The sequence below is a fragment of the Coturnix japonica genome, chromosome 7 (genome assembly GCF_001577835.2).
Source record: "Coturnix japonica isolate 7356 chromosome 7, Coturnix japonica 2.1, whole genome shotgun sequence".
NCBI classification, from domain to species: domain Eukaryota; kingdom Metazoa; phylum Chordata; class Aves; order Galliformes; family Phasianidae; genus Coturnix; species Coturnix japonica.
Window position 1 is genome coordinate 7,158,609 of NC_029522.1, and position 17,675 is coordinate 7,176,283.

The window sequence follows — 17,675 nt, forward strand, 5'->3', positions numbered from 1 at the left end:
GTAGGAAGAAATTCTTTACTGTGAGGGTGGTGAGACACTGGCACAGGTTGCCCAGTGAGGTTGTGGACGCCCCCTCCCTGGAAGCATTCAAGGCCAGGTTGGATGGGGCTGTGAGCAGCCTGATTTACTGGGAGGTGTCCTTGCCTATAGAAGGCAGTTGGAACTAGAGGATATTAAAGGTCCCTTCCAACCCAAACCATTCTATGGAAAGTTTTACTATTAATTGTGATTTATACATTATTTGGTGCAAAAGTGCTTGAGAAGAGAGCAAAGAGCTTTTTGTATTAAACAGAAAAAAAACCAAGAGCCCACAGAGTAAAAACATTGTCCAACTTGAAACAAAACATCAACTTCAATAAATAAAACTAACAGAAGATGAGGGAGAGGTGGCTTCAAACAACAGAATTGTGTATTGCTATTTTACACAAACTCTTCAATACACGAATGATAGATGGTGGAAACAAGCAAAGAGCAAATCAAACAAATGCTCCCTCCTCAGAATCTGAAGAAGATCCATTTCTACTGATTTAGCCAAACCCCACCACATGGAAGCTCTGAACTCATATTCTGAATTCACTTTCCCATGACGAAGCAGTTTAAGTAAATAACTCCTACAATAGAGTGAGTAAATCAAAAATAACAACGGTCTCCTAAATACCAGAGACAGCAAATTCATCAACACTTGCTTCTCCCATCCACTGGAAACAGCTTGAGCAAAGCGTCAGGGGATATTTTAAGAAGTAAGATTGCTGTTAGAGTTCTGACAACTCTCCTCACCTGCTCTTCAGTGTGTTTCCACACACAGAAAACACCTATAGAACAGCAAACCTTTACAGGGGCAACAGCGCAGCCAACACTTTAATGGCAACAATCATTCCAATTTCGTTCTTCTTTTGGATGAAAGTTCAAGTCAGCTACAGCCAAAAAAAATAATTAAATGAGGAATAATTGCAGGTGACCATTTAATTCCTGTTGGGTGATTAATTCTCAGAGACTGCAGCACAGCATGAGAGACCAGAGCTATTTAGCGCAATGTTACATTAAGTCACCTTATTCTCTCATCTTGAACTCTACTGCAAATCCAGAGTCATTCTGCCGAATCCAAAGGAACCACAAACATCACACAAACCCCACAGACAAAAAAAAAAAAAAAGTTTTCCAATTCAGTTCTAAACCTATCTTTCTTTCTTTTTGAAAGCATGGTAACATTCTTACAGAAACTACCTGGAGCCAGAAGTTCCACTATCCTGCTACTGACTAAACTTCACTGAAGCTGAAGGAGGTAGGTAAAAGTTTCATATTATCAAACGCTATTATGCAGCCAACATTCCCTTTTTCACCTACTTTTACACCATTCAGTGCAACACGGGCTTTGTGCACTTAGATTCAGGAGGGTAACCAATTTGGTGCTACTCAAAGTCCCTTCTGGCCTGATTCGTCATTGCCTGTGGAAGCTCTGGGTGATGCAGATGGTTCTGGGGGAACCCCAGTCGTGCCATCAGATTCAGAGCTCACTTAAAGGCTCCCTTAGAACAAACTCCAGCACTTCATATCTGCTCTGCCCACCTCCCTTCACCTCACAGAGTCTGGTGGTGGAGTCACCGACCCTGGGGGTGTTTAAGGAAAGACTGGATGTTGTGTTGAGGGACATGGTTTAGTGGGAGCTATTGGTAATAGGTGAACAGTTGGACTGGATGTTCTTAAAGGACTTTTCCAACCTTGGTGATTTTATGATCCTATGAAAAGATGGCGACCAGACCCACACGTGGGCCTTGCCTCACAGTACCTGCTGCAAGGGTATCTGGGTTTAACAGACATTTTTAGGCTCCAACTGTACCAAGAAATAAAAAGGAATAACCACCTGAGACTATTTTTAAACAATCAAACCTTTTACACCAGTAGTCTTATTTTTCAATCAATGATTGGATTTAATAACTTGTAAGGAAAATTTAAAAAACATCTTATTTTAGAAATCCCTTTGTGCTCCTTCTCAGTCCCAAGAAAGCTTTAGGTTCCGATACAGTTTAAAACACTCTCATTATCCAAAGGCAGTTTCCTATTTTTCCCAATCTTTTTATAACTCAATATTATGCTTTTACTATCAGTCATTCTCCTTTCTTCCCCCTCAATTATTAGACTACTCTGAACTAAGAATTTCTTTCTTCAAATAGCAACGACACTGTGACAAGATCACTCCAGGTACAGGCACAGCCATATCCAAACGAAACAGAGAGCTTTTGCGTGAAGAAAATTAAGATTGTTCTATTGGAATCTAGCCAATGAAGTACCAGCAGTGCGAGAAAAGAAACAAGCAAAACAAATCACTGTTTCCTTCTGCTTATTTCTGAGTGACAGAAACACTTTCACAAACCAAAAAAAATCCATTAAGTTTGTCTGTCTGCTTTTTTCAAGGATGTCTAAAGAGATGTTTGACTTTTAGACGTATTACTGGACATTTTCAGGACCTGAGAATGTTCTGAAGCTCCAACATATGGCCGTAGGATATGTGAACGGAAAGAGCAAAAAAGCTTTTGACAGGACCTCATTTTCATTAGGATTTTTAGCACAAATGCTCATTATTTATCAGTGGGGTCACACAGGTTAGAACTTCCCCAAACTAGATAGAACACAAGAGAGTTAGCTTAAAAAAGGGGGAAAAAAAGCTCCATTCTTGGGGGCCTCATCCAAAGCTCCTTGAACTCAACCGAAACACTCCTGCAGATTTCAGTTAGCTTTGTATGAAACCTGACACTTTATTCAAGCTTTTAATTGGTGGCAAAACTGACTTAATTCAGAACAACATTTATAACAACCTTTGCCTGGAAAGGTTTCCCTGCATAATGCAGGCGTCAGTAGAGTTGACAGCAATTATTTAAATAGCTTCATATAAGAGGCTGTTTTTATCTAGATTTATTTTGTGATCTCTTGTATTTATCATGAGTTGTCTCTGACTTGCTCCAGAAAATACCAATGCTAGGGGAAAAAAAAGCCCATTCCTGATTTCAGCACAGAGCAGGGGTAAAATCTAACCACCAGAGCACATTTTCTAGCAAGTAAATTTATCATCATTCACTGTGCATTGATCATCTTCACAACAGAGTAAGGTTGAAGCACAAACTGTGTTTAGTATTACAAGTTATAGCAGGAGACAATCGAAAGTATACAATAGATGAGAGGACCTGAGAAAACAGCATGGAGCTGCATCAGGGGAGGGTCAGGTGGGGGTGAGCAAAAGGCTCCACACCAGAGGGCGGTGGGCATGGAAAGTAAACAACTTTGGGAGACACCATCAGGCTGTGCTAAAGGTGCAGCAGCTGTTGAAGGCTCAGCTCATCCTTAACTCTTCCCTTCTAACATGCTTCCAAATCTCCCAGGCTCTCTGCAGTTCACAAGCATCTCGGCAGTGATCACAGACTGCAGCAGTTCCCACTCATTAAGTCCATTGTCATTATTTTCATTTAAAAAAGAACAGACCTTCACCAAATTCTGCTGTGTCAGCTTAATCTCAAAGATACACTCTACTACAGACTGCACATTTCTAGGAATATTTAACTCCCTCAATGATATTTTAGTATTTCATTACTTTTAAGATCAGCAGAAGACAATTTTGAATGGTGTGGGAAAGATAAATCACCGCTTTGCAGTTTAAAATAAAGATCACTTCAATAAGAGGCTGATTACGCGACCTTAGAAGCTCATACATGCATTTTAAACAACTACTGTAACCTGTTCTAAGCCATTCATAATCACTAGGCAGTAAGGAAAGCAGTAATAAGCTGACAGTGCCTCAAAATACAAAGAGCTAATAATAAACACACCAGAGTGTGGCTGTAATAATTAACGTGGTCTAGACTGGTTTCTTTGCGGGAAATGGTTCGAAAAAATCTTTAATGGGTATTTTTATTAACAATTCACACTCTGCTGGTTGCCATGTAAACAAACAGTATTTCCACCACAGATGCTACACTTCAATCCTGCAAATATTTACGTATGCTTCAACCTTCATCATTCTGATCAGGCTTGTTTGTCACTCAGACAGGCGTGTGCATATACGCAAGTGCCTGAAGAACATGGGCCTGAAACAGGCAAAAGAACCAAAAGGCATAAACTGAAACCCTGGTGGCTTGCCCTCAGATCACAAACACTCAGGCCAGGGAAGATTTTAAGCTCTCCAAAACCCCAGTATGTTGCCATCTCCTGAACATCACAGGTGCTTTGAAGCATGCTGGACAAATACACCTGGCTTTAAGGACCAGTGCTGTCTTAACCCAAGTAAAGGTGAGGAGTTTAGTTAGACACCTAACCTGCAGCAGAACCCAGTCAACCCCAGAGAGGTGCTGACTGACAGGTAGAGTTGAAGCAACAAGGTAGCTCTTCTCATCTAATGCTCACTCTCTAAAGGCCACAAAACATCTCTGATTAATTCATACAAGATGTGCATAGATAGAAAACTGTTGTTACATTTTTGATTCAGGAAATTAGCAGCACAAGACACTGCATTCTGATCTGAGTAACCTGGCCCACAGCCCACGTTCATTAATACAGCCCATTTAATAAACATAGCTTACAACTCATTTTTAGAACTAAAACCCCGGTAGTGTATATTATATAGTTACTTTTCAAAGGGAAATGAAAAAGAGATCTGTTTTTCTCATGAAGATTCTCCTGGTGTAAAATTGCACAGAACATCTTCAGTAGTATTTTTCTTCCAGGGAAATAAAAGCTTCTACTACAGCAAATCCTCAACACAGTCAAAGTCAAATAAAGTTCACATTTTCCCTTTGTGTGCAAATGTACTGACAAGACTTACAGCACCAGAGTGCAATTTGTCAGTACGTTCTCGTTTGCATTTGCTCAGAAAGTCTGAGTTTCAACAGCTGTAGCCATTTCAAAGACACTCCAACTTAGCAATCACAGTCAAGGCCAAAGAGCTATTTGATAAAGCAGTCCCAGCACCTGCTATGCGACTACCTTCCCAAGTGCTGTGTCCAGCTGGCCACCAAGTTCACCCGAGCAGCTTCCCACTGTCTTCTAACATGTGGTCTGTAAGTCATGCAGCTCTTGAAGCAAAAAGCAAGCACTACTTTATTTTGGAGCTAGGGAGCTTAAGTTGCATCCTATTGCTTTCTTTTCATACCGAATCTCTCTGGACAGAAGAGTTGTTTTTGTTGTTTCATTTATTTGCTGTTTCCTTTAAATGATGCATCATTATCAGATTGTTATAGCTAACCTTGATGTAAAAAAGCAAAGACAAAAACAGCAGAGATCAGCAAGAACAATACGTTTCTCCCACAGAGCGCAGTCTTATATGGTAGAAAGGAATCCTGTGTTGTCTGGAAATTTCATAGGTTCTTGTATCTCACAGCAAAACTGGACCACTAGGATCCTGCTGGAATACAGTCCAGCAGCAAGAAGTTTGGGTCCCCCAGTACAAGGAAGACAGAAAGCTGTTGAAGAGGATCCAGAGGAGAGCTTCGAAGATGATCAGAGGGCTGCAGCACCTCCCCTACAAAGACAGGCTGAGGGAGCTGGGCCTGTTCAGCCTGGAGAAGAGAAGGCTGCAGGGTGACCTCACTGCAGCCTTCCAGTACCTAAATGGAGCCTACAAACAGGAGGGGAGTCAACTCTTTGCAAGGGTAGATAGCGGCAGGACAAGGGGAAAGGGTTGGGGTTTTAAGTTGAAGGAGGGAAGATTTAAGTTGGATGTCAGAGGGAAGTTCTTTTCTATGAGAGTGGTGAGGTACTGGAACAGCTGCCCAGAGTGCAGATACATGACAGAAGAATTGAAAAAAAAAAAAAATAGCCATGTGGAGGTGATGGAGATATAGATATGCTTTAGCTAATATTGGAACCTACCCTCAGACCACAGTGATGAGCATTGCCACAAAGTCTTTCAATGCAGAGCAGTATTCCAAAGAGATGGAACAAAATAAACACTTTAAAGTAGTATCACAGCTTGAAAAAAACATTTCTGCCTGGCTAAATCTGAAAGAGCAGATACATCACTTACATATACCACAATTTAATGAATTTTCTCTCTAGCAGTGTAACTGTATCCTTAAAATGAACTGCAGTATTATGCAAGTTGCTGTGTGACTTCTGCATAACCAACTCATTTAATCTGCTACACAGTGTTCATTTGTTTTTCATTATGATCTTAGTCCAGATATTGTCACACATAAGCTTTCCTGAAAGACAATTAGCCCCGACTGAAAGTCTGCTAGCAACCTTCCTTGTCAGATAGGCACAGTACAGAAAGGGAGAACACAGTTATCAGACAGCGGTCCCAAAAGTGACCGTTCAAGATTAAGAGAGCCACTCTGGAGAAGAGCAGGAGAAGCAAAAGATGCCTGTTTCATTCCGTAAGAAGAGAGCTGTAAATGAAAGTCGATACAAACTACATTCGCTCCACATCTATAATCTTCAGAATCTGTATTTATAAAACTGTATCTCTTATCTCCAAAATTCATACCACAGTAAGGAAGCAGTGCCTTTTCTCTTCTCCATTCCAGTTACTCATGCTTTAAAATACTTCACTGCTTTATAAATCGCCTTGGAGCCATATCTTTAAATTCTGCAAATGATCAATACTCCAGCCTTGTTTGTGGGGCTCTTGACCCCAGCTGCACTTCTGGCCTGTCCACACAATATAACCTGTCAGTACTTAAACCACTTCCCCCAAAGTGAGCCAACCAGAGGCGAGAAGATTCATATTGAGAAGCAATACTTACTGCAGTTCTCTGCTCTTTTATTTCGATGAATGACTGTCTTTTGGCTGGGTGTGCTGAAAAGGCTGGTCCAGTTGACTGTGTGGTAGTAGCACAAATTGCTGTTGTCTGTTATGTAGATGTTACCAGCGCTGATCTGCTTCAAGGACTGGAACTGTAAAGAGGTAATGCCTTGCTGCTTCAGGATGAGTAAGGAAAGGCCACTGTGACAAAAACAAAAGAGAACAGGGATGAGCCCTGAGAGGTGGCTCCAGGGTTGGAACTCAGTGGAGAACTTCCCACTGAAATTAGTTTCTGATGGCATGACCATTTCGTGCAGATCTGCTCAGAGAACTTTCAGTTTGAAATGACACCGACATTTGGTGAGGCAAAAGGCGGTTTTAATGCCCAGAAAGCTATGAGTCCTATCAGAACTGTCATACCACAAACTGCGAGGCTCATGACGTTAGGTCAGTTCAGCCACCAAACTAATGGACTAAGCCACACACAGTTCTGTACCAATCATTAGCTCTTTTTTAGATGAAGTGCCGTCAAGAAAACTGAAGAAAATGTGTTGTTTCTTTTTCCCCGCAAGACATCAAAATGAACACTGTGATGGTTTATATGCTGAGGAAAAACTGACAAAGTTGTGTAAAATGTATCCTGAAATGTATTAACATGACAAATTAATGTCATTTATGGTAATATAGGAAGAAACTGTTACTTTCAAGGAAACTTATCCACCCACTTTCTACCTTTCATTTTTCTGCTGTTGTAAGCTGTGGTTATCTCCTCTATCAAAAGAATGGTAAACGACTGTATAACTCAGGAATGACTGTGCATATGGTATGACTGAAGACAAGCGAACAACATCCAGCTTCTCAACATCCTTTACGCTGTTGTGTTTTAATGTTTATAATTGTTTTCCAGCTGTTCTAAACAAAAACTTCTGCTTCTGAACAGAATACTGGTCTGAAATTCAGCCTCAAGGTTTCATTGTTATCCATAATCTACTTGGTCTGCTGTTAGAAAGGTCAGCAGAATGCTGCATTTACACAACTGGGAACCAGTTCCCTCTTTACACCACTCTACAAGGTACCTTGTCTTCTGCAATTATTCCTCACTGCATTTTCTCTTCAAAAATCAATTCCTCCCTATCAGTTCTCAGATGGAAACATCTCCGGTAAAAATGGCACTACAGAGTTAACAATATCATCTGCTAAGTAACAACGTCTTTATCTTTTCTTGCTTCTTTATATCAGATTGCTCTTTGGACACATACACATCTGTATGGGCACACAGACAATGAGGTTAAGTTCCAGCATCTTTAAAGTTACATTTCACATTCGTAAAATACTTTAAAATGTAGAAAGTATTAAACGAACAGGAAGTTGGCAGCTGCAGAAATGAACCAGGATAATCTGATGCTGCTTGTTTTTCTTTTACAACTTCACACTCAAAAGTTATTGTCCATTGTAAAGAATGGAACAACAAAGATACTGTTAATGAACAGCTTGCCAACTGAGAAAATGTACCATGTTAGGACATCCTTCCCAAGAAATGCTGCATCCCATCCTACTGAAATGCTAATGAAAAACAGTGTCATGAACACAGAAAGTACCTTACCTATACAGAGCTCTTCCACCAATAGTAACCAAGTTAGAAAACACCCTGAAGTCAGTCATGTTCTCAGGCCACGACTGTATGTTCAAATACCCTAAAGGAGAAAAAGCAAACGTGAACATCATTCCAATCATAAAGACTGCTTTACCACATGCACGCATTAAGACAGGCATAGGCTTCAAGTGAAAAACAGCGATGGTCTGAGAAAAAGAAATAAACAGGCAATGAATTCAAAGACAGTAGCATGCAGCATTCACCAGCCTGCTCTGCACTGTCTCCTCCAGCAAGGAAAAGCAAGACATGAACAGTGCCACAGTAGGAGCGTCACAGAACTAAATCCATTTTCAAAAGCCACGCTGAGGGCAAGTTTAAAGATAGGCTGCAATCTGAAAGGCCCATTTCTGAGCAGCAGCAAAGTTAGGATTAGCCTCAATTAAGAGCATTTAGTTTAAAATGTATTGGAGCTCCATGACAGAAATTGAGAGACCCATTATGACGCATTAACAGACAATAGGACTTTCCTAAAACAAACTACTTGCTTTCATTTCTGACTGCGTGTGAGGACCAGTCACCAATGGAGAGCACTCCTGGCAAAGACAGCTAGTGCAACTCCGTATTTTGTTCTGCACAGACACGTACAGTGCATGGTTAGCTATGGTTTTGTTTCAGTACAGGACTGGAATGCAATGCATCTTTAAGCAAAGGGATAATTCCACTAGTAAAGCAGACTTCCATTAGCATCTGCACTGCCTGTATCACTTTGCCAGCACAGCACTCACTTAACAGTAAGGTCTTGGTTTTCTGATGCTTGCGTAACCCAAAGGCAATGTTCATTTTGTATTCATGTGTAAACTAAAGGACAGTACATTCGTGAACAATACTTTAATAACTAACAACTCCAGTATCAGCTATCGAATTTCTAGCAGATTGAGTTTTAAGAAAACAGCATCTGTGCTCCTCAGAAAACCCAATAGATGACAGCAGCAAATGTAAAATGAAAAGAAATTCAGATTGTAGGACATCAGAAGTGTTTGTTACCTGTTATCTCTCTCACTGTTTGGAAGATATTTAATTTCTCAGGATTAATTGCAGCAATTGTGTGATAGGGATCCCTGAAAGATTGAACAGACAAAATACGACACCATGAATAACAATTAAAGAAAACCCCAACCAACACAGCGTTCACTAAGCTCTGTCATACACAAAGTAGCATTCTTTTATAGCATGCGGTCAATGCTCAGATTTCAGGCAGTGTGGGCGGAAGGTTTCGCCATTGTACCCAATTTTTTCAGACTTCTGATTCTGCAGAATCTAATTCTCCCACATCATCTTAAAGGAAAAGAGCAGCGCTCGCGATCTTGAAGGACTGAATCGTGAACATTTTAGAAACTACTTATGCTGTTGGAAAATCAATGGGTTCTGAACAACTACGGACATTCTTGGAACTGGAGCCTATTGGAACCAGGCTATGTCCTGAGACAGGCCTCACAAGTCTGTGCTGTGGTCAATATACATTTAAACCCCTTTAACAGGCAAATGCCTGATGTGCATTGTCATTGTGTGAACTTGTAGAGTAATGCAGGCATCTACCAGTCTTACTTGCAGAGCCAAGACTTCTCAGTAGAACAGGCACAAATGAACCTTACAGCTTTGAGAATGAGAGATTTAACTGACTGCGTAACTGCAGACAGACCACTAAAGGGGAGATAAAATGCCACCTATAATGGAGGGTTGTTGCTCTTGCTGATAGTTAGGGCTGTCTGTCCTTAACAGAGATTATAACACAGGAAAAGAAAGAACACTGCTTGTAAGTTGGTCAGGGCCTACTGAATCAGTACTTCCATCTGTTTATGCCAGTGAAAGACAGGTTTCATGGGTAATATTTCCCAAGCAATGATGCCATTGTGGCAGCCTTAGAACAGTGGGTCACCTCCACTGGTGCAGACTTTTACAAGCACAGCATGCAGGCTCTTGTTCACCACTGGCAAAAACGCACAGCTAATGGTGATGACTATGTTGAAAAACAGAGTTTTGATAGAGAAAACTCTCAGCTACAAACTTAATGTGCTCCTTGTATGTATTGTTGTTGCCATGGAAATAAATAGGAAGCAGTGTTTCGGAGTGACCCATGCAGTTTGAATAGCTGTTCTCACAAATGCATAGGGACTAAGTTCAAATGATGAGGCGACAGAAAGACAAGCTACAAAATAACAGGATCAAAAATGACAGAATCAATTGTAATCACACTGTTAGCAATCAAAACAAGAAAATCCACTCTTAGCATCTTTCAAGCAAAGAACTCATTCTGAGACTGCAAAATATCTTTCAATCCTTCAGAGACAGCTAAACTTTAAGTCTCTACAACCTGAAGTGCTGAAAATTCAGACTTCAGTGCTACAGTTCACAGAGTACACAGATTTGTAACAGCAGGTAACTAGAAGTTCAAGTGTAAGTTTGTATCCTTGTTGCTCCATACTGTCCATCTATGTAACCAGCAGCGTACCTAGTATCATCTTGGATTTCCTTTGTGTATTAAAAACTTGCAAAATGAACTTAAAGTTTTAAACAAAAAAGCTGTTCCAGAATTTTTTCTTCCCCGGAGTGTTTTATTCAAGGTTGGTTTTGTTCTCTTTAAACTTCATAGACCTGTTATCAAGACTCACCTTGTAACTTCACTATTACTGCACCTTTCACAAAACAAAGTCCCTGTGATACTCCAAATAACAGATCTCTTAATGAATGGGAAACATGCAGTGAAAACGGCTCAGTTCCTCCAGCTGCTTGCCTTGCATTTGCTGGAGTACTTCCTGTCATGTAGGAGGTAACAGATCTACAGTTGGCCTTGTGAACACTCATCCTACTGGATGAGAAAGTGCTAAGGTACGAGCAACGACTCCTGTGTGACCTTCGTGGGGCTTCCACAAGCCTGAAGCTGCATTTCCTTAAACCCCTTGAACCTATGTTTCTTTCTCCCTGTGCTACATTAACCTTTCACACTGTGCTCCCTGCAGGAGATGAGAAGGCCAACTACACTGCCAAAGCTCACATTTGCTGGCCTTTTCAACATCAGTGAGCTGCACGGCTCCACTGAAATGGATTTTAAGCTTTTGTGTGGCTGAAGTCAAGTTGGAGGTGAAGAAATATTACAACCAATCACCCCAGCAAATCAAAGAAACAAGTCATTTCTCTTCACCTCACCTCATAGGGAAATATGAGCCGTGCAACCTAGAGTCAACAACTTCATTATCTTAACACATCTAAATCTAAGGAAGGCCAACAAAAAAACCAGCTACTATTACTCGTGCCAGAATTCCACTTCAGATCTATCTGCAGAAGTTCAGTTCAGCACACACTATGCCACGGAACTGCAAACACAGAGTTAGGCTGGGAACCATACCTCATATTGTACACCCTGATAACCAATTGCAACCAACACCGAAAACTCTGAGAAGCTAAAAGCATATTACAACTTAAAGACTACCCGGCAGCAGAAGTAACTGAATACTTTGTACTGTTGATGTAGATCTATTACAACAAAGGGAAAAAAAGAGTTTCATCTTGCTAGTCCATTTTGAGGATTTTTTTATTTTAAAAGGTCCTGCCATACCTCAAAGCATCATGTTTAACTCCCATGGCTGATTACACCACAAAAAGCTTGAATTAGTAAAAAAAATACAACCTTACGTCTGCTCTGTCAGAGACAAAGAGCACAGAACAAGAAAGCAGTCACTGACATCATGCCTCCCCTGACCACCAAAACAGATTACGTCTGCTTTCTCCATATACATCCCATCCTGCTGAATTTGCACCGCACATTCACTCGTGATACAATGGCAAACAACATATCAAACTGTTAACAGCAGGAGGTTATTTCGCTGGTCTACCTTTCTTTCCAAAAAACAGACGTTAATGAGACTTCCAAATACTGGTTCTGTACCTCCTCATCACCTACTGTTATTAACACCTATTCAATACACGGACATATTTAAAGCAAAACACCACATCTAAGCATCACTCATTTTTGCACATCTCTGCAATTGAAACTGGAATAGATATAATTAAAATGAGTTGACAAGAGGGCAGCTTTTTGCATGCATGTGCAGCAACAACCACTGAGGCTATGATAATTTTCACTACACGAGGCACTTTTAGCATATTCTGCACATTTCACCACCGATTAAACATAATTCAGAACAAACAAATGGAAGGTAACTCACCCTCTGTTAGGAGCTGTTATTGAGAGCTAGTGCTGAAAATTGTATTAAGTAACCTAAGCTCTCAGTTGGCTTTTCTCTTTCTAATGCCATCTGGCTCATTCTGTCCTTCCCTACAGGTGGAATCCTAAGTATCTGGTTAACAGTTCCCTTCATAAATGAAGGTAGGAAACAAACTTAGCCTAAATCTGCAGTTGAGTATGAGAAGCCTGCAGCCGTAATTAAGAGATGGGCACTAATGGTTCCAGCCCACACCATGACACAACATACTAACATTTTGCCACTTACCCATGAATCCCAGTAACAAGGAAGATAAGATTGCCATTGATCTTAGTGCAGTTTATGAACTTGTCGATGTTGCTGGAATCCACAGTCTGAGCTGATACTAAGCTCCCCGTTCCAATGCCATCACACGCTGCCAAAACAAGGAGTTTATGTGAAGAACTAGGAAAAATGATTACTAAATCAGAGCCTGTCATCCTTCTAAATGCTAGTCTTCATTTCTTTCAGAGAAAGGGCTGCAAAGAGGTGTTAAAATGGCACCCATTACCCATATTCCCCTAGGACTGTGTGCTAATTTAAACCAGTAAGTTCAAGGACCTGCCACAGAAGGGCATTTTGGCAAACGTTGCTTCAACTCTGGATCTCAAGGAAATACAAACCCCACAAACTCCCACTCAAGCCATCTGTAAGGAGATACTTGAGGATTTAGCTTAGATTGGATGTGTCCTGTATTTGTGCACCACTCAGTGTGAAAGGAAGGGGTCCTACACTGCTAGCTCAACAGGTCCCCTTTGCTTTGTTGAACATAAAACCCGTGAACTTAACCATTCATATGCCAGAAGGTCCTCTTGAAAGGAAGCACAAAAATTATTTCTTCATCATCTCATTAAATAAATTAATAGGACCTTAAGAAACCTTGGTATGAATATTGATGAATCTTCTCTAAGCTGCACTTAAATCAACTCAGCAGCATTTTCTGATGCACCCAAGAACAAAACCTTCCCAGATTCCATCAGATAACACTCCTTAGTGGACTCAGCAGATAGTAACTATTATCAGCACACCCAAACCTATACCAGACATGTGAAAGCTTCCCTCCATCCCATTATGTAAAGCCTAATAGCTTGGCAAGAACAATACATACGTATTCACATGCACCCAAATATATCTTTTCAACTGTAAATAGGTTTAAGTATGTCATTTCACAGCCTTGGCAGAAGTCTCTGTTTAACTGTTTCAGCCTGGTGGTGTGACTGTTGACTTACAGGGTCTGCAGTAGCTTGGTGGTGAATTCTTTTTCAGATTACTACAGAATTAGCTCCAGTTCCCTCCGCTAGTAATGAAAAATGACACGAGTCCATAAGGCAAAAGTGATGGTGATTTGCTCCTGAGACACATAAGCAGGGAGCATAAAGTCTCCCCAGTGCAGCTCAGGACCAAAGTAACCTATAGATATCAGTCTTCTCACCAGCATTCTCACTGAAAAGCTTCTACTCTACTTTTAAGACACTTAGAAAGGAGGTAGAAGATTCTGGGAAAATAGGTGTTTTCAGAGAACAGTCAAAATAACGCAAACTTAAAGCTACACTGAGCGTGAAACATACCATATATTGAAGCCTAGGTTTTAGTGCAGCCTCCTTCGGAACGACAAAAGGAGAGCTCTAAAACACCTCCAGGAAATACGAGTCATTAAAATGATATAATAAAGAATTCTTTCAGATTCCTCTAAAACCAATGAAGAAATCGCCCTCATTTTTAACCGAGCAAAAGGAATCGGTTTAGTTATACTACCATTATAACTGAATAAATTTTCATTACGTTGTATTTAGGAACACGCTTCACACACAGCCTACATAGTTCAAAGTTCTGTGGATACCCAAAGGCTATTAATATCAAATATTCTACAGCATACTCATACATATTTCATGCCAAAATAACACACTGCTTTGCTCTACTGGAGAACAGACTACATTCAAGAACATTTACACTAAATTACTGCCTACCTTTAGGACAAATGTCAGTGCAGGGCTTACACATCTTAATACCATTTTCTTCAACCTCCATCTTGGAGCTTGGACATGCACGGACACAAGAGCTGGAATCTACCACAAAGTTGTCTGAAAAAGAAGACATTGAGAGAAAGTGAACCACTGGACTACACACAATACTGGAAAAACACGTCTTATGACTGTATTAGGTCAGCACACATTATTTACCTTCATGCTTACCAACAACACTTCTGAAAACAATGAGCAATTTAGACCTGTATTTGGTGACTTGAGTCACAAAAATAGTTCTCTCTCACACACACGGAACTGTATTCATGCAGGATAATGCACTGCATGGGACAACGACCGTTATTTCAATTTTGTCTTGTAAAACAATCAACAAAAGAGATATAGACTGATACTACTCAACTGAAAGCCTAATAATGTTGAGAGGAAAAAAATAAATTAGAAAGCTCAGTGCAGTACTTAGACAAAGGATCATGTCCCAAAAGCAGTGCACGCTATACCAGCTTTATTAAAAATAAACAAAAATCAAACTTCCTTAGATAATTCACCACTCATTACAGACAATGAAGCTGTGACAGTCCCAACCTCAGTCTACTGTCAATCTGAATTTCATCGGAGACTCAAAATCTGGATCTTGCTGAGTTATGGTTCAGTTTCTTACAGGTTGCCCATTTTATTGTGCAGGTAAATTATGTTTAAAATCATGGATAACACAACTGGAAACTTTGGTGGGATCAAAGGAGAGAACAAGAACATGGTCCCTCTTTCCCAACTAAAACGTCTCTAACAAAGACTGCAGCCATGACAATTTCGAAGTATTTTCTTCTTTGTCATCTACTTGGCATTTCAGAAGCACGTGCTTTTCACATGTATGGGGTTACTGCTTTTAACCCCACCCCATCTACTGTAATTTCATGCACGGTATTGTCAGTATAGCAAGTTTTTTTCCCTCACTGTGAAAACCGCTAAGGAAAATGTTTATGGTAACTTAATGTCAAGCCATCATGATTCCAAGAAAAGAGCATCCGTATCATGGAAGCATTTGGTGCCAGATACTACTGGTGGCAGACTGTTAATTCTGTTAATTACACACATTTGTACAACCCTGTGAATTAATACAGCATTTTGGCATTATCTTAACAGCTCATTTCTAAATCTACAAGGGCTGTTCAAAAGCATGAATGTAACAGTCATTGTGGAGATGGAAACTTAGTGAATTCACTTTCTACAAAAGAAAAATCATCCCAGTATACGACACTTGGAAAGCGTCAGCAACCCCGAACTCTGTTTCTCCTTAGCACACGACTAAGCTCTTGCAAGACACAGGCACACACAGAGCAATTTGAGACTATGCACTACTGACTTCACTCTCCTTCTCTCACTGTTTCACAGGGCTCCTGAAGAAATGCAATTCAAAATTTCCCATCACTGAAGGAAAAGAAAGCCAACGCAGCACTTACGTGGGCACTTCTTGACGCAAAAAGCCCCGTACGTGTACTTGGCATTGTGATTATGTTCCAGTTGGAAGGTAGTAGGATTGTACACAAATGTCTGGGGGCATTGTGTGACACATGCTCCACTATCATTGAAATTCATGCAGGCCTGTAAAACAGGGGAGGAAAGAAAAAAAATCAGCTTGATTAAATCATGCAGTTGGTTACATAGCTGTTTTGGTTTTAAGTTTAAAAGTCCTTAACAACTGTTCACAAGTGTTGCAACAGTGGGGAATGAGATGCATAGCCTTCTAACCTCCATATTGTCTACGCAGATTTCTTTCTATGGACCTTGGCAAATCCATGGCACGTGAAAGGAATTCTCAGAGACTTATTAACCTGAAACACAGCTGACTGTTACAGTGTTTCCTACAAAAACATAACAGAGCTCCAATTTGTTTCATAATTACTGTTACTACCAGTAATCAACTAATTCACAACTTGATAGAACGTTCTAAAGCTGCCAGGAGTGAACAGTTATTTATTATCGTCAATCTAAACAAATGCTAATGACTTTTCTTTTGAGGTCCAACCTTTTTACTTCTTACAACATGAGTCCGTATTCCGGCTGAAAACTGAAATTCCCAATTATAAAGCAAGAGGGAGAAGAACTTCTTTTGAGCCAGCACGGGAGGGGGTCATTTCCCTAAGTGCAAGTTTAACGAGGTCACTTGCTTCACACAGTTGGAAAAGAAAATAGGACTTAGTAACACTTAGCATTCAAGCTCAACCACCCACAGCTTCCACAGGACAGGGCTCTGACAAACGAAGAGGCAACTGTGTGGATAAAGAGTAATAGCATGCAGGAAGAACAATCGGCCATGCAGGGATGATAATTAGCAAGGTTAAAAAAAATAAATGACAAAAATTGTGGCATTCTTTATCACCACACCTCTTGTCTTCGGTTTTAATCACAGCTTATGGAAAACTGTCGGAGTAGCAGTCACAAAGTAGCACACCACCAATGCCTAGTGTCAAATCTCACATGACTATGAAGGCTGTAGCCTGCCTTTAACCCTCCTAACATCGTAAGCAACCACTGCTACTGGATTTTGCCCTCTTACCCTTCCTTACCAGGAACCAGATAGGAAGCCCACTCTGTGAGCAGAGTTGTGTCATTTTTCTGATTTCAGAGTATTCGGCCTGGCTCTGTTGTGCATTTCAAGTTTTAGATCCAGCTTGATTTTGCATAGAAGATACAATAAACTTTATTTTAGCATGTTTTCTTGCAGTTATCACAGGCAATGATTATTGTCTTGCTTTTATAACTGAGTATCCAAATGACTGTAAGGCAGCATACGGAAAAGGAGGCTAGATAATTTTATCGAGAAGTAACACCATATTTAAAGCAGGATGCTGTTACAAGCTGCCATAATGCGTAGATTGGTTAAGGCATTATACACTTTGCTTTACTTACTATTAAATTCTAATTGAGTTCATTTTTTTAATATCTCCTGTCAACTTAAGAAGTATTCATTATGTATACAACAATCCTCTTCACAAACACATGAAGTAAAACATGACAGTGCTCTTCCAAGATGGAACTTCTCGGGAAAAGAAGACTTGGGAACTTGTACTTCATGACTGTAATACTTAGTAGACATTTGTAATTGCTTTGAT

The 17,675-nt window shown here is 40.3% G+C and overlaps 1 protein-coding gene across 8 annotated transcripts in view; it reads right to left on the reverse strand.

Annotated features, from left to right (window-relative positions):
* ERBB4 (erb-b2 receptor tyrosine kinase 4) overlaps positions 1–17,675 on the reverse strand; it is a 484,578-nt gene that overhangs the window by 128,757 nt on the left and 338,146 nt on the right. For all 8 annotated transcript variants that reach the window (XM_015867995.2, XM_015867997.2, XM_032445688.1 and 5 more), the window contains exons 7-12: positions 16,023–16,164; positions 14,551–14,664; positions 12,833–12,959; positions 9,369–9,442; positions 8,334–8,424; positions 6,732–6,931 (exon numbers count right to left, since the gene is read on the reverse strand). In XM_015867995.2, the coding sequence (XP_015723481.1) occupies positions 6,732–6,931; positions 8,334–8,424; positions 9,369–9,442; positions 12,833–12,959; positions 14,551–14,664; positions 16,023–16,164 (748 nt within the window). The remainder of the gene's footprint in view (positions 1–6,731; positions 6,932–8,333; positions 8,425–9,368; positions 9,443–12,832; positions 12,960–14,550; positions 14,665–16,022; positions 16,165–17,675) is intronic.